Below are 23,005 nucleotides of genomic sequence, written 5' to 3'. Positions count from 1 at the left end.
AAAGTTCTTGGACTAAGTTACGTTAAAACTAGAGCATAAAATTTCTCCTTAAGCCAAGCTTTCCGGTTTTGCTTTCAAACCTGCATCTATAATATATCCCACAGGAACTGAAATGGTCTTATAATATGAGAAATTATTAACTGCCAAAATTTTATAAATTTCCAGTCTCCAATTCTAAGTTCCAAACTTAGCATTTGTTACTAATGGGATACACAAACAATAATGAGCAAGTTTCTTTCTTTTTTTTTTTTTTTTTTTTTTTAGTTTCAATTTCATCCTCCATAAAACACAAACCAACCATTCCAGCTTCTTTTTTTCTGTTTATTTTATGTGTACGGGTGTTCTGTCCACATGTATGTCTGTGCCCTATGTGTGCATCTGGCCTCTGTGGGAGTCACAGGTACCAGATCCCCCGAAACTGGTGTTACAGACAAATGAGAGCCGTCATGTGGGCACCGAGACTAGAACCTGGATCCTCTGGAAGAGCAGTCAGTGCTCTTAACTTCTGAGCTATCTCTCTACCCGACCCCATCCCAACTTCACTGCAAAAAGGAAAAGACACAGGACCATCTTCAGTAGAGTAAGAGGTTAAAAACATCAACTAGCATGAAGGGGATATTTCCAGATCCAATCTCAACACTACACTAATGAGACACAGGGTTGACATACAAGTTAAAGTAGAAACGCTGCAATTTCTCTAATGGTCAAGGTAGTCCCTTTGTAAACGTTTTTTACTAGCATATCTTAACTATTTACAATTAGGGGTTTCGTTAAGACACGTTCATTCATCATATAATGCGCTTTGATCATATTTGTGCCTCCACAGCCCTTTCCTGTCTTCCCCCCACTCCTGCTAAGCCCTGTTCTCTTCCCAAACAGTCGCTCTTTCCTTGTCAGAACTTCTTTTCCGCCCTCTCTCCTCTTCCCCTCCCCCCACTGCCTCTTTCTTTGTGGCCCACTGAGTTTAATTAAGATTGCTTATAGATGTGTGTGTGAGGGCTTCTTTACAGGAGCATGGCTACCTCACAGCTGCGTGGTGGTGGGAGGGGACTCATGAACCCCTCTCTCCTCCCTAACAGTACATGGATGGACCCGATCCTGTGCAGCTCTTATGCTGATGGTCACAGGTGCGCAGAGTGAGCAGCCGTGCCACATCCAGAAAGAAGTGTTTCATGACACCTTTCCCTTCCTCCAGCTCTTACAGTCTTCTGACCCCTCCTTGGAAAAACAATGTTCCTTGAGCCTTGGAGGGGATGACCTAGAGATACCAGTTAGGGCTCAGCTTTCAACCATCAGTTATCCCCAGAACTCTGGAAGTCAAACTGTTCAGTGGTAACAATGGCAGTTGTACTGACAAGCTAAGACCCCCACGACAGTTTAAGTTATCCACGGCCAGCAGGTGGTCGTGGGTCCAGCGACTGAACCTCTTTTTGCTCTTTGGCTTCTTCACTTTTAAACAGGAGGAAGTACTCCTGAGTCCCTGACTCCTGACACAGGGTTGATGGGCGAATCAATCTAGACCATGCATCTGCAAGAAGTCCATAACCTCTTCCCTTAAAGTTGAAATCAGATTTAAGCAGAGAAAGCACAGGGAACGGAACGTCACTGAATATATAAGGTGGTGTTATCTCCTAAGCGTCACCCTAATAAAGCTTCATAAAGTTCAGCCAATCAGGAAAGTATAGGACACGCCTACAGGCAGAGGGACAAGTGAGGTTGGGTGCATGCTGGCCACACCCATCATGGGCACTCGGGGCCACGGCCAAAGCAGACACTCTAAGTACTATCCTCTTCAGAACACTTCTATTTGCTTTGCTTTGTTTTATTTTTGTTTTCTTCTTGAAGTAGGGTTTAAATTACATAACAAACAGCTGGGCAAAGGAATAAAAAGCTCAGAGGTATTTTTACTCTTTACTATAAGCACTGGCAGTTTAGTGTGTGGCTTTCACATACAAGCCTATGTTTAACTGCCCTTCGAACCTGAGAGCCATCAGAAGGCAGGAGGCTTGAATCTTTTTCCTTGATCTTGACGTTTACAAGGCTGCTAATAAAAGACAGATACCCAAAAGGAAACAACCAAGAAAAATGTAATAATAATTGATGCCCAAGGTCTCATGTTGACATCCCGTCCAAAATGTTCCCTCTCCTCACCACCAAATTTCCATCTAGTCACTTATTACACACACACACACAAACTTCCTACTTCGTAAGTGAGTGGTATGGTACACACATTCCAAGTTGGGGGAATTAGGCTTTGTTTTTCAGCTTTTACAGTATGTCTTAAAATAACAAAAGCAAAGCTGGGGACTCAAAATCAGTGCCAGTGCAATGACTACTCTCAGGCAATACTAATGGTGAATACACTGTGTATTTTCAAACTTGTCTACCATAGATGGTGTTCGGGCTCATTAAGCATACACTTAACATGGAAAACACCCAAAGATCCATATAAGTAAGATGAGGAGAAGTGAAATCAATTGGAAGTTATCACCAGCAAGCCTCGAGTTCCTGTCTTAAGGGTGACTTAAATCTTAAAGCTCAAGTCCTTTTAGATGATGGCTCTAGCCAGAAATATATAACTCAAAGTTTCTACTCTAGAGAAGACGCTTGGTATCTCAAAACATGCATGCAGTCACTTAATGTAACAATCACTGCCTTTGAGAACATACTTAGCACATTTTCAATTCATGAGGCTTTCTTGTGGTTTGAATAAAAATGACCCCCCCAGGCTCACAGGAGTGTCACTATTAGGGAGTATGGCCTTGCTGGAGGGAGTGTGTCACTGGGGGCGGGGGAGCTTTGTGGTCTCAGATGCTCAAGCCTGGCCAGTGTGTCACCCTCTCTTCCTGCTGCTTGCTGATCCAGATGAAGAACTCTCAGCTCCTCCTCCAGCACCATGTCTGCCTGCGTGCTGCCATGCTTCCCACCATGATGAGAATGGACTAAAACCTTTGAACTGTAAGCCAGCCCTAACTAAATGTTTTACTTTGTAAGAGCTGCTGTGGCCATGGATGGGGTTTCTTCGCCTTATAATAAAACCCTAACTAAGACAGGCTTCTTTGTAGTCTTAGTCTCATGATGTTGTGACTGCGTGGGTGGAAGAGATGAGGGGTCCATCCCAAGTGCTAGCCAGGCTCCGGCAGTTGCAATGTACTCCAGGATGTGAGAGTCAGGTCTTACAGTACACAGAAGGATGAGTCAACTGACTGTTGATCACAGGAGGTTCAGAGGAATATTAGGAAGTGATTAGGAGGTGAGTTGTCATTAATTTTGACAGTGATCTTAACAGCTGAAATCACACACAAGCAGAAATAAAATGCTATGCATTTCATTTTACACATCCCATATGCTTCCATTTAACAGTATATGTGATAGATTCAATTAATAGTTGGACAAATGGTGCCGAACTAGTAACGCCATCTAAAGAGAGTAAGCTTAAATACGTTTAAGTTTGAGGCTAGTGACACGGCTCAGTATAAAGAGTGCCTGCCTACTACTTTAGTTAAGAGTTAAATATTGCTCTGAGAAGACACTGCAACCAAACTGGTAGCCATAGGGTTTCTTTGTTTTACATCTCCAGGTGACAGCCTGTCGCTGAAGGAAGTCACAGCAGGAACGGAAGCAGGGCCAGAACCTGAGGCAGGAGCTGACTGCACAGGCCATGGAGGATGCTGCTTACAGGCTTGATGTCCATGATTTGCTCAGCCAGGACCACCTACCCAGGGGTGGCCCCGCCCACAGTGGGCTGGCCCTCCTCCCACACCAGTCACCAATCAGGCACAGGTTCCTCAGGCCTGATCACAGATCTACTTGGTGGGAATTTTTTTTTTTTTTCAATTGAGGTTCTCTCATCCCAAAATAACTCTAGCTTCTGTCAAATTAACATAAAACTAACCAGCACACCATCATTAGAAAACCCCAGAACTGCATAAAACCAAGCCCAGTGGTATCAAAGGCATACTAAATATTCTAGATGTCTTGGCAGGGAAAAATAAAATATTTTGCCTACGTTTCATAGAATATTTCCTGGAATCTAGAAAAGTAAGGAAAGGAAACAGGAAAACTCACAAGGCCAAAAACAAAAAACAAAAAAACAAAACAAAAAAAAAAAGTGTGATATAAACCCAATGACTCTCTTGAGTTAAAAATATAATTAGATAAAAATCTGCTTACAAAGCAACTAATTTAATGCATTTTATACTTTTGCCCAAACTATTGTTACATTTTAAAAGATTCATTTACTTAAATATTTTAGTTATATGAGTGCTCTGTCTGTATGCATTCACTCTTGCAGGCCATAAGAGGGAACCGTACCCCACTATAGACGGTTGTGAGCCACCATGTGGTTTCTGGGAATTGAACTCAGAACCTCTGGAAGAGCAGCCAGTGCTCTTAACCACTGAACCATCCCTCCAGCCCAAACAAATGTTATTAAGGAATCTTTTAAATTGAAAGTATACTGCATTTTTTAGTATTTTTAAAAGATCTACCTCCCTACCTATTTTGTGGCATGTGTACCCGACTATCTGCATGCACACCAACATGTTCAGGTGCATCTGAAGGCCAGAAGAATGTACACTCAGGGACAGTACTGTCTTGAGTGAGATTTCACAGGGCATTAGATCTGTGAGCTTTGGCTTTTCTTCCAATGAGACTGATAATAAATCTCAGTGTAGTGTGGTATTTAGTAAGGGGCTCTGGTTGCATAGACTCATGACTCAAAACCAAACCACCTCTTTCAAAGACTATGACAGTAAGTGCATTATTTACTTCCACAGCAAAATGAGATATTATTTCCTTCACTCACTCCAGGAAACGAAATAATTCAATGTACATACAGTGATGATATAATTAGTTGAACACTAAATGTTGTATACATTTTAAATCAATTGACCTTTTTAAATAACGAGAGTTTATTCGATTTACTTAAACAGGATAACTATGGTTACTTCCTCTGTTTTGTTTAGAAATCATCAAGACTGGACTTGGGCTTAACAATCTCTTAGTCCTAGCTTCCCACAGGCCAGGGTTACAGGTATATTCCATCATACGTAGCCCTTCATGTCTTCCTTTTAAGCACTTAATTTAAAAACACTATTTGGGGTAGGCCAAATGGCTCATCAGGTAAGACATCTGCCTCTAAGCCTGGGGACCTGACCTTGACGCCTAGAACCCATATGGTGGAAAGAGAGAAGTTGACTTCTGACCTCTGTAAACTGACTGTGGTGCACCTGTACACACACACACTAAATATAAAAGCATCATCTTTACAGAAACTCTTAAGATGCAGAAAAATACAATTTTTAACATATTTTTCAAATCAAAATTAAGAAATACATCCCCCACATTAATATATGACAGTCTTCTTTTAATCTTACATAAAGATTATGAGATAAACATTTAATTGAGAAAACAAATTACAAGCATGAATTTGTTTTTCTATAACTCCTAAAAGGGTAAAATTATCTAGCCATATATATTAGAAAATACACAATAACTAAATCACAGCAATATTTTAAAATATGATAATTCTATACCTGAGCATACTTTTTTTTTTAACTTAATGAAAATGTTACAGGCAGTTAGGGTTTAGAAGTGGCCCATTTTGCCTCTTACCCAGCTTAAGGGAAACACTAAAGGCAGGTCAATGGCACCCCTGGATTTCAAGGGTACCCACCGAGCAGCTCTTGGAGCAAAGAATTTTAAGAGAGCTTTCCCAGGGTGCCTTACGCAAAACAGAGGAAACATTTGCAGGTGTGGCTAGTCCACAACACACAAGCACACGGTCGTGCTTATAAGTATACTATTAAATGTCATGTTTTCTGTCCTTTCCAGTGATCTTTATCCACCAGTTGCATCAATTAATCATTACTACCTGAATTAGAAAGAGCCTACTAAATCCTCAGACTGGAAAAAATGATTGTATAAGAAATCTGCTAAAATTATTTGTGGGAGAAAAAAAAAACCCACAAAAATAACTCCCATAAAAATAATGCTGGCTATTTTTCCTGCTCTTAGATCCTTATTTTATACAGTTTTAGTTACAATGTTTGCATAATTTGACCTGGATCCTCTACTGGAGTTTGGAAAAATACAAGAGTGAAACTGTTTAACTTGAGAGAAGCTGGTGCTGTGCTCGCCTCAGAAGCAAGAAATGTTACGGCTGGAGGGGCCCATCCGAGCACAGGAGTCAACCTGTGTCCTGTCTCTCAGGTCCTTACAGCCCCCTCCTCACTGACAGTGAAGCTGGGAGCAAAACCTCACGGTCTAATTCCTTCCAATTAGCTTGCTAGAACCTTACACAATCCCCAAATAAGGCTTGTTCAAACCATTAATAAAAACCCATCTAAAAATGAGGGGCACTTGAAGCTTTCTGAAGTCCCTATTGTGTTGTTCTGATGTCCATTTATCAGAAAAAGGAAATGGCTCTCAATTGTTATGATCAAGGTTTAGGTATTATTAATTCTCAGTGAGAAAATTATAAACTACCAGAAACAAACAAACAACAACAACAAACCCAAAGTACTACTAAGAACAAAGACTATTTAAAAAAAAAAAACAAAAAACCAGGAACATACATTCTCTCCTTTAATTGTCCTGAGAACTCTATGCGGCCAAGCCCATCAGCTCTAACTTACAGGCAGTAAATAACATTCTCTCAGAAAGATGGCTTAGGAACTGACACCCAAGTTTGTCACCTGGAAGGGTCCTAATTCCCACAAGCAGAAATGTGTTCCAAAGGTTTTAAAAACAACAGCTCTGAACTGAGTCGTGGTGGCAGCCCTCGAGGGAAATCCAGAAATGTGTGGGAACAGATTCGATTTCACAATCTTGGGCACGTTCTTGGCATTAAGGGCCCGGGGCCTGAGGACGCAATTCACCCTGCAGTTTTGACAGACAGCTTCTCAGGCCGAAAGCATCTCAGGCAAATCCCAAACTCCACTTTTGAGAAGCACTTTGGTTGGTATTGCTTGTTTTGTTTTCCTGTGTCTTCTTTTGTTCTGTTTTGTTTTGAGATGAGGGTTTCTCTGCATAGCCCTGGCTTGTCCTGGACTTTGTAGACCAGGCTGGCCTCGAACTCACAGTGGTCTGCCTGCCTTTGCCTCCCGAAGTGCTAGGTTACCGGCATGCGTACCACCACACTTTAAGAGAGTAAAACTTAGCTGGCTATCAGGATATTAAAGGAAACAGTAGATCTGAGGCACCTCACACCCTCCATAGTCTATGCGCTGGCAGTAAGTACCTCACTTGGTTTGACATGGCGATGAAACAAACCCTCAGCCTAAAGTCCTTGGGTCTTCCCCACTGCTCCCTCCAGGGGAAGCGTACCGAGACCAGATGCAGCAAATGCAGAACAGCTTCCAGCAGCCTGCACGTCCAGACTGCAAGAGTCATTCTGCTTTGGATTTTTCCTTACATTCCTAATTGCATGCATGTAAGAATGATACCGCTGGGGGCTGAAGAGATGGCTCAGAGGTTAAGAGCACTGACTGCTCTTCCAGAGGTCCTGAGTTCAAATCCCAGCAACCACATGATGGCTCACAGCCATCTATAATGAGATCTGGTGCCTCTTCTGGTGTGCAGGTATACATGCAGGCAGAGCATTGTATACATAATAATAAATAAATAAATCTTAAAAAAAAAAAAGAACGATACCGCTTAAAGAAGAACCTGCTACAATCCAAAAGAAAGCACAGGAACTGAAACCTACACACTAAATAAATAAATAGATTGGTTTGCAGTCTAGAAATTAACTAAGCTAAGTGAACATTTACCAACCCAAAGTCTTAAGAGCGCAAGACAAGTATAGCTTGAAGATCTGTACATTTCTATAAATGTGCTTTAGTTTGATTTTTCCTCTCTTTTTTTTTCTTTCTTTCTTTTTTTTTTTTTTTTTTTTTTTTGTTGCTGTTTTGTTTTTTGGGTTTTTGTTTTGTTTTGTTTGTTTGTTTTTGTTTTTGGGTGGGGGAGCAGTGTTTTGTTTCGAGGCAAGGTTTCTCTGTATAGCCTCTACTGTCCTGCCCTTGCTTTGTAGACCAGACTGGTTTCAAACTCACAGCAATCCACCTGCCTCTGCCTCCCTACGTTCTGGTATTATAGCATAGGTTGGCATTTTTCAAATGATGATGATAATTAAAGCATTAAAAGGCAGAAAAAGCATGTCTTATCGTGATTGGAATCACCAATTTATTACCAAGTATTGCTCTTCAATTTTAGTGGAAAAGCAAAGTTAATATGCAAGCAGGCATTCATACCACAGGACAAATGAAATCCAAACGTAAAACTGTTGTGCTATAGGACGAAAAGGTACATGAGTGTTGCAAGGGCCAGTGCGTGAAGTGAGCTATTGCAGGACAAAATGGAAAAGGCCTCATGGCCATGTTGTACTGCTCACCATCCCAGTGGGGGTCATAATGACTTTGCAAGGGATATTTAATGAATGCTGCCAATCTGCATTTGATTGTAGTTTTATCATTCTGTTCATAATTAACTTAAAATGTTATTTAGGGGTGCAATTGCATAAATGTTGTAACTATGATTAAATTATATCTTTTTATTTTACTTTTAAAAGTTCCACATTCAGCTTAACCTTGAAATGAAAAGAAGCCAAAAGATGGGTGTTACTCCCAGCTGTAATTCCAGCACTCAGAAGGCTGAAGCAGGAAAGCCCCTGGGAATCTGTAGCTACATAGCTACACAGTGAGTTCTAGAACGGCCCGCAACACAGAGTAAGGCTCTGTCCAAAAAGAAAACAAGTGCGGGTGGCGGGTGGGGGCATCTGGCGTACTGGGTCTGTCCACATCACTTTGACAGTCCCTCCTTTTGTCTCCCTTCTCCTTCCCTACCCCACCCCTGAGCCTGTCCATAAAGGGGAACTCAGGCGGTGGGCTACCTACCCTATTAAAGCAGTCAGACTCCCCTACTCTTGGATACAGTGAACAGTCCAGAGTAGGAAGATGACCTGAGTAAGGGTAGAGTGGTGTGGGGAGCACTACCAAGAGTGAGAGGAGCCTCTCTGAGGGCACAAGCTTAAGACTCATCAAAGACGAGCTCTGCCAATAGGCACAGAGAGCATGCAGGAAAATAGAGCTGAAGTTCAAGGCCAAAAGACAAGACAAATAAATAAACAGAACCTCAACAAAATTATCTGCCAGGTAAACTCACAACTGATGCGACTCTTGGTCATTCCAAGTGCCAATCTATTTTATACCAGCTCAGGTTGGGCTTCGGTCATTTGTGAACAAATAACGATTATACCAGACATCAGTAGGAATGCCTTTGTTTAACAGAAGTGGGGTTTTATTTTATTTTTTGTTTATTTTACGCTGGGGATTGAACCCAAGGCCTCCTGCATGCGGGGTATATTACTCAAGTTTAAGACACTACCTTATATGATCTCTTCTAACTCTTCAGTTCCTTCTCTTAATCTCTCTCTCCTCTCTCCCTCACTCTCTCTCTCTCCCCCTCATTTCTCCCCCTCATTCTCTCTGTCCCCCTCACTCTCTCTCTCTCTCACTTTCTCTCTCCCTCACTCTCTCTCCCTCTCCCACTCCTCCTCTCCCTCACTCTCTCTCCCCTCACTCTCACTCTCTCTCCCTCACTCTCTCCCCCTCACTCTCTCACTCCTCTTCCTCTCACTCTCTCTTCCTCACTCTCTCTCTCCCTCACTCTCTCTCTCTCTCTCTCCCCCTCATTTCTCCCCCCGTCATTCTCTCTTTCCCCCTCACTCTCTCTCTCTCTCACTTTCTCTCTCCCTCACTCTGTCCTTTACTCTCTCTCCCCCTCACTCTCACTCTCTCTCCCTCACTCTCTCTCCCCCTCACTCTCTCTCACTCTCTTCCTTACTCTCTCTCTTCCTCACTCTCTCTCTCCCTCACTCTCTCTCTCTCTCCCTTGCACACTCTCTGCCCGCCCCTGCCCCACATCCTGCTCTGTGTGTATCTGGAGGGTTTAATTATTATAATGATTCACAAAATTAGGATATTATTCTTATTTTCTTACATAGGACTTCAGCAGTGAATGTGGAAGATGACATATATGTATGTATGTATATATATACACATATCACTGAAATATCAAATGATGATCATTTTCCTCCACAGTTAAAGCATTGCCCCCACCACACACACATAGACAAAAATAAACACACAAAGCTACTCAGAGAAGACATTTTATAAAATGAAAATCCTTTCCTCTCCCAAATAGAGGGAGGCAGAACAGATGGATCTCTGTGAGTTTGAAGCCAGCCTGGTTTACAGAGCAAGTTCCAGGACAGCCAGAGCTACACAGAGAAACTATGTCTCGGTAAACCAAAACTAATGACAATAACTGTCAACATTTTTATTAGAAGCTTAACACTCAATCTGTTTGCTTACTTTAAATATTCGATTGGCAGTAATTAAAAATTATATTCATAGGCCGGGCATGGTGGTGCACGCCTTTAATCCCTGTACTTGGGAGGCAGAGACAGGAGGATCGCTGTGAGTTCGAGGCCAGCCTGGTCTATAAAGTGAGGCCAGGGCAGCCAAGGCTATACAGAGAAGTCATCTCAAAAAACAAAACAAAAATTACATTCATTATTCATAAAAAGTGAATAAAGTCCTTATGTTGTTTAAAAAAGATATGATCACAAGTCAGCAACTAGTATTATAGAGCTAAATATCAAAGGAATGGGTGATGTGGAGAGGTTCTCTTCACTTTGACTCCTGTAGCTGCAGCTCCCGGGCCCTCACTTACTCCTGAGAACCTGAGGTGAAAGTTAGCTCCCAGTCACGGGTGTAGCATCAGTCCGCCTGAGCCCACATCTGTGCCTCTGCACTAAGGTTACAGGAAGTCTTGGAAAGTCTGTAGGTCTTCTGCTCTCTAGATTCAGAAGTTAATCATTTCAACTCTCCCGGATCAATCAAGCTCACTGACTTATCCCACTGTCCCTCGGCTTCCTAGAGAAGTTTTCATCACTTGGAAGAGGATTTTTACCCTACATTCAGCTCTGAAAACAACAAAAACAGATGTCACTCAGAAACCACAACTGAAAGTTGAATAAATTGTGTTTGGGGTAAAAACAAATAAATACTATCCAGCTCTGTTTAGTCTTTTCCATTACAAAAGAAATCGTTCTGGAGAATTATTAAAACATCGAAGGCAGCTTGAGCAAAGCTGTAAATTGTGTCTCCAAATGCAGTGGAAAGGGTCTCCTTGAAACATGTCTGTCATCCACAAGGGGTGAGTGCACAACTTTATACAGTGCTTTGGTTTAATTATCTTTTTAAAAAATATTTTTATGTATATAGCGCTCTATCCGCATGTGTGTCTTCATGACAGAAAAGGGCATCAGACAGAAGAGGGTATCAGTTCCTATTATAAATGGGTGTGATCCACCATGTGGTTGCTGGGAACTGAACTCAGGACCTTTGGAAAAGCAGCCAGTTCTCTTAACTGCTGAGCCATCTCTCCAGCCCCTAGTTTAATTATCTTAAAAGAAGCAATTTAAGAGACTAGAGATCATCTACATAGGTGGAACTATTTAAAAGGCAATTGGGGGCTGAGTGTATACCTAGTTCCCCAGTGGCGCACCTACTTGCCTGTAGCACTGGGGGTTGTATGCACAATGTCTAAGTGCATGAAAAATAAGTCAAACTCACGATGCCTAGAGTAAGCAAAACACCAATACAGTTCCTAATCTTTAAATACTGTGGATGTGATGTCATGAAGACAGTTGCAGTTTCTATAGAATTTTACAAGCGTATTAAGCTTATATTATAACACAGACAACACTTTATTTCGAGATAGCCATCCGTGACTAATGCTGCATAAAAACTACACATGTTGACAAATCTCGGTCATGTAGTTCAGGCTCTAAGAAGGGTCTAGAACACTGAGAACATTACAGTGAGGAGGGCACTGGGGAGAGGGTGTCTATGGGTTCTTCTGGGCAGGAAGACCTGTCAGAAGCTTCCAGGAGACTAGAGAGAAGGCAGCACAGATACCCAGAGCACAGGACAGCACAAGAACACTTGTTACAGTATGCGAACTACTGCTCTAAAGAGCTAAACACACACACAATCACACTCAGACTGGGCCTATGTTCTGAAGACTTTATTATTTTTAACACCAGTGTCCCCCCCACCACTCCCAATGCGTACTAAAGTATCTGTTTGCACGCTGTAAAACACTTTCCATTCTTATGTAAGTATAGAAACAATAAGTTCTAAAAAGGGAGAGCAATATTTATCTCACACCCCCCCCCATATGTACCTGACAAATAAAGTGGTCACATCTTTTAGAAATGAAGAGGGAACCAGGCATACTGGCCCAGGCTCATAATACCAGCTTCTCAGTATATGGGAAGCTGAGATAGAGTCAGCCTGGGCTACATAGTGAGTTCAAATCCACAGGACAACTTAGCAAGACCTCATCTCAAAAATAACAAAGTCTTGAGTGCTGGGTAGGATATAGCTCAGTGGGCAGAAGGCCGCAATCAGTTCCCAGTACTGCACCGAAAAGAATAAACACATAAAGTCAAGAAGAGAGCGGCAAAGAATCCCACACACAGGACCTAGAGACTCCACGAATCCGCACAGCACTGTGGTGTCAGATATGTCACAGGAGGCAACGCGGACCCGTAAAACTTCTGTTTCTGGACTTTGATCTACCCTGCCATAAAAGCTGTCCTCGCCTAAATCTCCTTTCCATTATATGCCAAACATTCTCAGGCTTTTGCCTGGCACAAAACAAAGCAGTAAAATCCAACCATCTCACCCCTTCAATACTACATGGCTTAAAACACCACCCACCATCACAGACCTGAGTAGTAATTAATGAAAGGTAACACTATTCAAATATGCTGTCAAGAGTAACAACAGCTGCTGAGTGGCTGTAACACCAAGGTTTCCTTTGTAAATGTCTGTCTAGTAAAACCTCCAATTAACTCAGTCCTGGAGGATTCCAAATTGTTTAGATTAGTGAGGGTGGAAGGTTTCCACTTGCAGTGCACTAGAAAAACAAAGTTTAATTTTCACGCCAATAAGTTACGGTACAACTTGTTCAACTTTCATACTCAAATTCATACAAATAGGTTGTGACTACTAAAAAGCATCCATTCATTCCTTTGTTGGAGAATATGGCCATTAGTGCAGCGTGTAGCTGTGTATTTGAAGGTAATTTTAAGAAAAAAAAAAAAAAAGACAACATAACCGCTATCAAGGTCAAGCCAAATTAATAGGTGTTTGAAAATTCAAGAATGCCAGAAGATTCACTATGTTCCAGGACTATCCGTGGATGTAGATAATTGGGCCTGGGGACAGGAGAGTGTATAATACATTTGTATCAAATTACAACAGTTAATAAATGCAGAAACCTTTCCAACAGTAAGCCTGATTTCTGATGCAGATGGGCAATCTAAATGAATCTAAATTTATTTTAAACTTTTAAATGTTCCACATGCCTCTCTGTAGAACTATTGTTTCATGGGTTACCTGAATCACATACTTTTTTTTTTACATACGTACATATATATTACACTTTAAAAGCACACCAAAAATGATGCGGGCTTCCAGTTTAAAAAGAAATGTGCTCTGAAGTTAAACGCATACAATAAATTTTTATCTCAACAACGTGATCCACACTGGCCTCAGTAATGTGACTTTTTTTTTTTTTAAGTAATAGTAATCAATTGGTATTCAGCTGGCTATTGTTAAAAGCCTTCAGCTAATGTCACCAGCGTGAAGCCAAACTTCAGGGCCAAGAAGAAGGCCTCAAGCTACACAAAATTTCTTATTTTATTATTCTTTATGCTAATAATTTTCCAAACTTTCTTCTAAAAATGAAGACCTGAATTGCTTCAAAATATTTTACACTTTCATTTTCCAAGTTGTACTCTTAAGAGCGAACACACACACACACACACACACACACACACACAATATACACACACTGAATAATGCCCTAACTGGAAAAAAATCTTTTGCAATCTCAGTCTAAATTCAGAGTTTTATTATATTCTGCTTGAGAGAAAAAAAAATACTAAATCTACCAAACGACTCTTTATAATGTCAAATACAATGTTGCTACACTTTCAAGGTTTTTGGAAGGTTTTGACAGAGCCCTTTTCTAGGACTAGTCAAAAACCTCCAGTAATCCATCCAATGTTTATGTCTTTCAAGCGGTGAGAGAAAACAAAGAATGGGATTTTTTTTTTTTTTTTTTTTTTGGCTGTATTTTCAGCTTTCAACTGTTAACCTATCTAAAGAACATCTCCAAAGCTTACTTGAAAACTCAGCCCAGCTCTCTGGCATGCCCCCATTTTCTGTGCTCTAATTCAAAGGGACCAGAGGGTGGGAGTGTGCAGAGAAGGGATGCTGGGGACAGATGGTCTCAGAGTAGCTAGTGACCCCTGGAAACTGTTGGTTCACAGGAATCGATAATTCTAGGTCGAGATGGTCAGTCTTGGTGCTTCAGCTCAAACTCCCAGTAATGTTTTAGAAAGAAACCGCTCTCTCTTCAGCGTTATCTTCTGACTCCTCAGAATTTGAAGGAAGAATGCATAATCTGGGGGAAAATTTTGAAAGGAGGGACCTGAGTACTTAAAATATATCTGGGCTGGAGAGATGGCTCAGCAGTTAAAGGCTAGACTCAAAAGCAAAACGCCGAAACTGTCCGGGAGTGGGTTGGTGGGAAAAGAGAACACTGACCCCCCAAGTAGTATCTCTGAGAGAAAACAAGAAAAGACACAAAGTCACACTGCCCATCTACCTTGAGGCTTAATCCCCCGCAGGTGTACGAGGTGCCAGCGCCAGCCCTGGCTACTCCCGCACCCCTCCCCAGGCAAAGTGGCCCGCGGGATGTTGAGGGAAATACCTCGTTTTGTCTCCAAAGGGCAACATAGCAAACGTGGGACGCTCGTTTCCGAACTCCTGGGATGGTGAACTCGGGAGACTCTGGGGGCCGGCGGAGTCCCGAGGGTGCACGGCCGGTTCCCCTACGGCCCCCGCCGCCTCTTCGCTGCGGGTCGCCGGCTGCAGACCCCGCGTGGCGTCGCCCCCTGGCGGGCAGCGCCCGGCGGAGTGGCGGCCGCGCACGGGCGAGTCCCCGCCGGCTTGTCCACCATCCCCGCCCGGCGAGAGTCGCCCTCCCGGCTCGGGCGGCCAGCACCAGCTGCTCGACGGCCGTTGCCCCAAGGCGCCGGTGGCGGGGCTCCAGCCCCTTCTCCAAAGCAAAGCAGGGCTTGTTAGGTCGGCGCGCGGGAGGCAAGCGCGCGCGCGGGCTTCGCAGCGACTCCAGGAGCTTCGGGGGACCCGCCCGCCACGCACTCCGCTCCACCCTCTCGTCCCTCCGTTCTACTCTGAAGTCTGTGCGCGCCCCGACTGCCCCAGCTGCAGTGGGCTCCTAGAGGACAGGCTCCCTCCTCCACGCCCTACGCAGCGGCCTCCGGGCGCTTGGCCAGGGACTAGGAAGAAGTGGCCTCTGGGGTGTCCTGGGCCCGGGGCCCCGGAGTCCGCCGTGGCCGCCCCCCTCCCGTCCTTTGTGTCCGCTCCGCGAAGAACCTCCTGGTGGCGACACAGCCCTACGGAGGGATGATCTCAGAGGACCCTCATGGGGTCCCAAAGGCGACAGCCCTTACTGGGGGCGACCCCTGCACGCTGCTCCTCCCTGGCTTCTCGGTGGCCCGGTCCAGACCCCCCGGGCTTCCCCGCCCCTCCAGGGTCGGAGCAAGCCGGCTAGGGGAGGAGCGCAGCCACAGGGACGTGCCCGCAGCGGGTGCTTCCGGAGCCGCTGGGAAGGGGCTCTGGCTTGTTTTGGTTTTGCTAAGCCGGTTGGGGGGCGGGGGGCGTGAGTGTAGAGGGGCTGGGGGAAGGCCCGTGAGCGTGCGTGTAAGTAATCTTGCTCCCAGGCCGGGTGGACCCTTTTGTTTTTAACTTCGTTGGGCAAGTCGTATCTAGTCCGACGCCTCAGTTTTCAACTGTGCTCGCTTTAAGTCGAAGACTCCAGTCCGCACTGGGACCAAGAAGCTACTTCCGAAGCAAAGGGCCTGGGAATTGGGATTGTTTAATGTTGAACCAAGGGGGAAATTCTATGGGGAAGAGAGATCAGCCCCAGGTCACGCTCCAAGACCCTGGCCGTGTCCTTTGTGGCTCCTCTTCTTACCTGGTGGCTTTTCTAACAAAGTAAGAGAAGGTAAAGTCCGGGTGATCATCCAGCCACGCTTCCACCCAGTCCTGGTCCCGCTGCTGCTGCGGCCGCACGGAGCTGGGGCCGGTTTGTTCCATGTTGGGTGCAGCGCGTCTCTGTGGCTCGCGAGTGCAGGATTTCCACCCGGTCGAGTCCCGCTCTCAGAAGAGCCCGGCGGTGATCGAGACCCTCCCCTTTTGCTTTTCTTCAGCCCCGCGGTCCTTTAGCGAAGTCACAGAGGCGCGGGCGGGCCTTCCAGCCCGCTCTGCCCCGCCCCTCCAGGTCCCCGAGGTTCCCAGGTGGCGGGCGCCTTCCTAGGGGTCCCGCGGGGATCAACGTGCAGCCATCAGGCGCGGCGCTGACTGGCGAAATCTCCGGAAGCCAAGTAGCCCGGGCTAGGGGGAATCCAGACTGCCGCTGGGGTGCGCTGTGGGCCGAGCCAGCTTCCCTAGGCAAGCAATGTTGACAGTGGGTGGGTTTGCAATGTCCTACTCTCTAGGAAGGGAAGATCACTTTGAGGACTCATCCCGAGTCCAGAAGGCAAGAGGTGGTGAGGTTCTTTAGAAAGTGAGAGAGAATGTTAACCTGAGCGGGTTCCTTGTTCTTAATAGTAAGTACAGTAACAGTTGCACCTTACTTTTCTCCTTAAAGCAACTCTTGGAGGAGAGGACCTAGAACCTATCTCCCAGTGCTCCTAGTGCTCCCAGCGCTCCCAGTGACTCCAAGAACTCCTACCACCGACCCTACAAGCTAGGGAGAGAAGTGAGGCATAAAACGTTAGGACAAATCTGCTGGATGTTTCATGATGTAACTTCCAACAACAGGGGAAGAGGTCATGCTCAGTCCTGATATGACTTGAGGAGCTGGGGTGGAAGGGGGTGGGGTGGGAGGGGCTCCCTTTTTCTGAGGACTAGGGGAAGGGGGATGGGAGAGAAGGAGGGGGGTTCTGGGAGGTGAGGAGGGATGGGACTACGACCAGGATGCAAAGTGAATAAATTACACACACACACACACACACACACACACACACACACACACACACAAGCTTAATGCTGACATCAGTTATGAAGTGCGTTGACTAATTACACCAAAGACCTCCCCTTTCAAAGCACAAGATAAGGGGGCCTGGGACTTTAAAAATGACAACCACCTGTCCTTGCCTGTGAATTGTGAAAATAAGAATACCTCTGTATGATTATGCTGACTTGAAAACACCAACACTTGGGGCTGGCGAGATGGCCCAGTGGTTAAGAGCACTGCCTGCTCTTTGAAAGGACCCAGGTTCAATTCCTAGCACCCACATGGCAGCTCACAACTGTCTGTAACTCCAAGATCTGGCACCCTCACACCAAAACACATAAATTAAAATTAAATAAAAATATTTTTTAAAAAAAGAAGAAGAAAGAAAGAAAACACCAACACTAGCTACTCATTTACAACTGAAAAAATCCAATAAGGCTATTTTAAAATTAACTCATTTATATTTAACTGACATCGATATCTCAGAAATAATATTGCCTTAGGTTTCTATTGCTGTGATAAAATGCCATGACCAAGGCAACACAAGATAAATTATATTAGATTTTAAAATGACAGTTCTCTCCTGATATTGTTTGTTATTTGTAATGCAATAGTAATGTTAATTGCACTTAGAGAATAGGGAGTTTTCCCTCATTAGCGAGTGTCCTTTATAACACACACACACACACACACACACACACACACACACACACACACACACACGCATTCCTCCTACCAGGAAATCACTTAATTTAAAACTAAACTCTTTGAGATAATAGTAGAAATTAGGCCTTGACTGTTTATGTGACGCCCCCCACACACACACACAACTTCATTTTGAAGTTTAAGGTGCTGGAGAGATGGCTCAGTGGTTAAGGGTCCTTCCTTCTCTCTCTCTCTCTCTCTCTTTTTTTTCTTTTTTAAAAAATATATTTTATTAATTTATTCATATTACATCTCAATTGTTATCCCATCCCTTATATCCTCCCATTCCTCCCTCCTTCACATTTTCCCCTTACTCCCTTCCCCTATGACTGTGACTGAGGGAGACTTCCTCCCCTTGTATATGCTCATGGGGTATCAAGTCTCTTCTTGGTAGTCTGCTATCCTTCCTTTGAGTGCCACCGGGCTTCCCTTTCCAGAGGACATGGTCAAATATGGGGCACCAGAGTTTGTGTGAAAGTCAGTCCCCACTCTCCACTCAATTGTGCAGTTCTTAATTTAGTCCTTTTCTACTATGTGTGAGACAAACTTAAACAGAAAGACAAAGATTAGGAAAAGGAGAAAAATCAGTAACAGAACACAAGTATCACCATATTCATTAGGTTTCTCTCATATGTACATATCTATTTCTATATGTATTTCTTGAGTAATAGTTTTATTTTTTATTTTTTTATTTTTTATTATTAATTTATTCATATTACATCTCGATTGTTAGCCCTTCCCCTGTTTCCTCCCATTCTTCCCTCCCTCCAATTTCCCCCCTTCTCCCCTCCCCTATGTCTGTGATTGAGGGAGACCTCCTCCCCCTATATATGCTCTTAGAATATCGAGTCTCTTCTTGGTAACTTGCTATCCTTCCTCTGAGTGCCGCCAGGCCTCCCCGTCCAGGGAACGTGGTCAGAAAAGGGGCACCAGAGTTCATGTGAGAGTCAGATCTCACTCTCCACTCAACGGTGGAGAGTATCCTGTTTGTCGGCTAGGTCTTGGTAGGGGTTCGAAGTTTACTGCCTATATTCTCCTTGGCTGGTGCCTTAGTTTGAGGAGGCCCCCAGGAAAGGGTCCTTCCTTCTCTTGCATGGGTTGAGGTTCATCTCCCAAGCTGCTGTTTCTTCCCTCTCCCACTCTTTCCTCTGTTGTCTGTCATCTCCACACCCACAGGCCTACCTCCAGACCTATGGTTGGCAGCCATCTTTGCCTGATAAATCACTCCTCCTAATGTCCCATGAGCCTTGCCGCCAATTCCATACCCCCCAGGTCTAGTGCAGAACCCGGTCTGAATACCAGCTTTGCCTAGCCTAGGTGCAGTCATGTGGGTGTTCCACCTGGGCCAGCTCACTTCACTCAGCTCCTGCACTGACCCAGTCTAAGGCAGGGCCAATTCGTACATAAAACATACAACCACAGAAAGAGGTTCACTTTCACAAGCCATGTTGCAAACGCAGTATGAACGGACAAAATAATGTGTGTCCCATCAAACCCACTAGTCCTGTAGAAATGTTTTCTAATGAGAATTACCTGGATAAGCCTCGGAACACAAGATTTAAAAGGACACTCATAAACTTTATGCAAAGAATTCCAGAAAGTTGAGGAAGACACAGACACCTCATTGAACTTTAAGAAACCACCAATAAATGCCTGAGAGATGACCAAGAAAATACAAATATGTGTCTGAAGGAAATGACAAAGACAATTCAGGATTTGAAATCAGAATTAAATAAGGGGATACTAAAGAGAACTCAAGTTAAAATGGAAATAGAATGGAGAAACTCAGTAACCCTGCTAAGGAACTCAAGAGGCTGCCTCACAAGCAGAACAGACTTAAAATATAGGAACGAGGCCAAACAATTAAAGAATGTGGAAAAAACTTCAAAGTACAGAAAATGAATATGCAGAAACTGTATAACACCATGAAAAGACAAAATCCTTAAGTTTTCCGGTATAGATTAAGAACAAAAACCCCAAGTCAGTAGCATAGACCAGATATTCAACAGATCATAGAGGAACTCTTTTCCATAGAGAAAGAAACACTCAAAAAAGTACAAGAAGCACACAGAGCATTAAGAGGAAAGACTACAAAAAGAGATTCCCTACAGAACATCATAACTAAAACACTAAATATACAGAACAAAGAAAGATTATCGAAAGCTAAAAGAGAGAAAATAAAAAATTCAAGTCACATGCAAAGAGAAACCCATCAGAATAGCAGCTTTATTTCTCAATGGGAACTTTGAAATCCAGAATGTTCTCTATCAATGCACTCCAAATTCTTTAAAAAAAAAAAAGAAAAGAAAAAAAATCTGACTGCCAGCTAGACTACTATACCCAGCAAAACTATTTGTCATTATGGAAGAGGAAAGAAAAGTTTTTCATGATACAAACAGCTTTTTAAAAGGAATCCATGTCCACCAAACTGCTCTACAGAAAATACTAGAAGCAATGCTCCAGACCGAAGAGAGGAGCTAGCATAGCTAAGCAACTATATGAAGAGAACAAAGGAAGCTATAATCAATGAAATACAAAGCAAAACAAAAAAACAAAAAAACAAAAAAAAACAAAGACTGAACAAACACACATAAACGCACACATCTCTACAACCTACATACGCCTTTCCTTGGGTATTTTGGTTTGGGGGGAGGTTTTGTTGTTTGTGAAAGGATCTCCCTATACAACTTCGGCTGGTGTGGGCTGGCTATGTAGACCCAGCTGCCTCTAACTAATAAAGATCAACTTGCCTCTGCCTCCTGAGTGCTGGGATTAAAGGCATGTACCTCCACACCCAGACACGTTAATAATTATTAATGGCCTCGACTCTTCAAAGTACATAGATAGCTGAGTAAACTAAGAAACAAAGCAGCAGAGTTCTACCAAACCCTAAAAGATGATCTAAAATCCATACTTTTTAAATTATTCAAAAGGACAGACAAACAGGGAGGAAGGGAGGAAGGAAGAATTAAAGAAAGGGAAGAAAAGAAAGAAAGAAAGCATGCCCCAGCTTTTCCTACAAGGGAATATTACTCTCATATCCAAGCCAGGTAAAGACAGAAAAGCAACAATAAAACCCTGATTAATATAGATTAAAAACTCCTCCATAAATGCTAGCAAACAGAATATAGGCACTTATCAAGGAGCTCATCCACCACTATCAAGTTGGTTTATCCCAGAAGAGAGGTGGGGATGTCTCAACATACACAGACTTAGAGCCAATCATGAGTTTGTGTAACTACAGCCAGCTGACACTTGATGACAACAACAAACCAACCAAACAAACAGAAAAAAAAAAAAAAACTATACACAAGAGAAATGACAGCATATTCAACAAGTAGTGCTTGAAAAACTTGTTTTCCACATACATGAAAACGAAATTATCCCTGCATCTATCACCTTGCATAAAAATTAATTCCAAGTGGACCAAAGACCTCAATTTGAACCTTAAGGTGAGGTGCTAAAAATGCCAGACGAAAACATAGGTAACACCTTACAAGATGTGAGTGTAGAAAAGGACTTTCTGAATATCAAACTCCGTTTACCTAGGATTTAACAAGTGATGACTGAGAGCACAGGAAACCAAACTGCTTGTCTACAGCGAAAGAAACAACTGACTGGGTGAGGAAGGAAAGCACGGAACGGAAGAGAGCCTTTGCTACACCAACTTGAAGGAAGGAATTCTGTGCACTCACCAAATCACTACACCTAGATGCAGTATTGCTGGTGTTAAGTGTGTTTTGTCCTTTAAGCTGAGAGTCAGAATCTGACCTGAATTCTCACATTTAAACTATGAGGGTGCAGGTCAATCTTTAGGCTTACATATTAGGGTGCCTGCATAATGAGTTAGAATGTGTGTTCCGTCACTATCAACAGAAAATTTCACAGTTACAACATGGAAACCCACGCAAAGGGTTTGCTAGGGAGGAATTTGTTGGGTCAATTTAAAATGAAATATGGGACATTTCTTAGCGTACAATGACTGTTCTTCAGTGTACTGAATGTTAAACTGTCAGCAATTAAACTTTGAATGGTTGTTAGTTTCTTTGGTTTGGTTTGGTTTGGTGATCTTTGAGATTTCTACCAGACTTACGAAAACCACCTCCCCATGCAACAGGGCCAGGTGCGGTTCTCTGTTGATGGAGTACATATCTGAACTTGTTACACAAGCATCCTAATATCAGACAAACTTTTAAGTGCATCCTTTTATTTGAAATGCATGAATTTAGGTCAGATCCTGAGTCTCAATTTAAAGAACAAAACCAGCTCAACCGTAATAAAACTGGGTCATAGTGATCCCAGGAGTAGACAGGGTACCTTCTCTCAAATCAAACATACAAGTTTTTTCACAAAAGTCTCTCACAGCAGCCAGGAACTTAACCTGAGGTACCAAGGCATATCCGCAGGGGAAGGCCTTGGACAGATCACGAAGCAGCTGTTCTTCATATCAACAACAGTCATGTGTAGAGGAAACAAAATCACATTAATGCAGGGTGATTTAGGACAGATATTAGACACATTTTCCTGACAAGCAGATGCAACATGGATGGACTTAGGATGAGAAACAACTGTGGGATTTTTCCCTGGGGATCTTAATGAACAGTGTAGGCAACCATCTGCTGGCAATGCTTTGAAGTCTTGTCTATGACACAGATCGACCTAAGAAATGGATGAAGGGCTGAGCTTCCCTTTCGCCTGCACATGGATATTATGTTAAATGGAGGAATCATGTTTTTACTAATAAATAATATTAGCTACTCAAAAAAAAATTTAACAAACAGGAAGCCAGAAACAAATCCATCTCTCTTTCTATTAAAGAGATTCTATTCTATGGGCTGGAGTGATGGCTCAGAGGTTAAGAGCACTGACTATACCCCTGTTCTTCCAAAGGTCCTGAGTTCAATTCCCAGCAACCACATAGTGGCTCACAACCATCTATAATGTGATCTAATGCCCTCTTCTGGCCTGCTGGCGTGCATGCAGGCAGAGCACTGTATACATAATAAATAAATAAATAAATAAATAAATAAATAAATAAATAAAATCTTTTTAAAAAAGAGAGAGAGAGATTGATTCTATTCTCTAAAGAAAATACCATACATTAACCAGAATG

The 23,005-nt window shown here is 43.2% G+C and overlaps 1 protein-coding gene across 1 annotated transcript in view; it reads right to left on the bottom strand.

Annotated features, from left to right (window-relative positions):
- Pde5a (phosphodiesterase 5A) overlaps positions 1 to 16,528 on the bottom strand; it is a 121,288-nt gene extending 104,760 nt beyond the window's left edge. The window contains exon 1 of the mRNA XM_051166056.1: positions 16,144 to 16,528. Coding sequence (XP_051022013.1) covers positions 16,144 to 16,265 — 122 coding nt within the window. The 5' untranslated portion in view covers positions 16,266 to 16,528. The remainder of the gene's footprint in view (positions 1 to 16,143) is intronic.
- Positions 16,529 to 23,005: the final 6,477 nt, after the last annotated feature.

This window comes from Acomys russatus, chromosome 23, assembly GCF_903995435.1.
Source record: "Acomys russatus chromosome 23, mAcoRus1.1, whole genome shotgun sequence".
Lineage (NCBI taxonomy): Eukaryota > Metazoa > Chordata > Mammalia > Rodentia > Muridae > Acomys > Acomys russatus.
The sequence above is the reverse complement of the archived record's forward strand: the minus strand, read 5'-3'. Positions and strand labels throughout refer to the sequence as shown.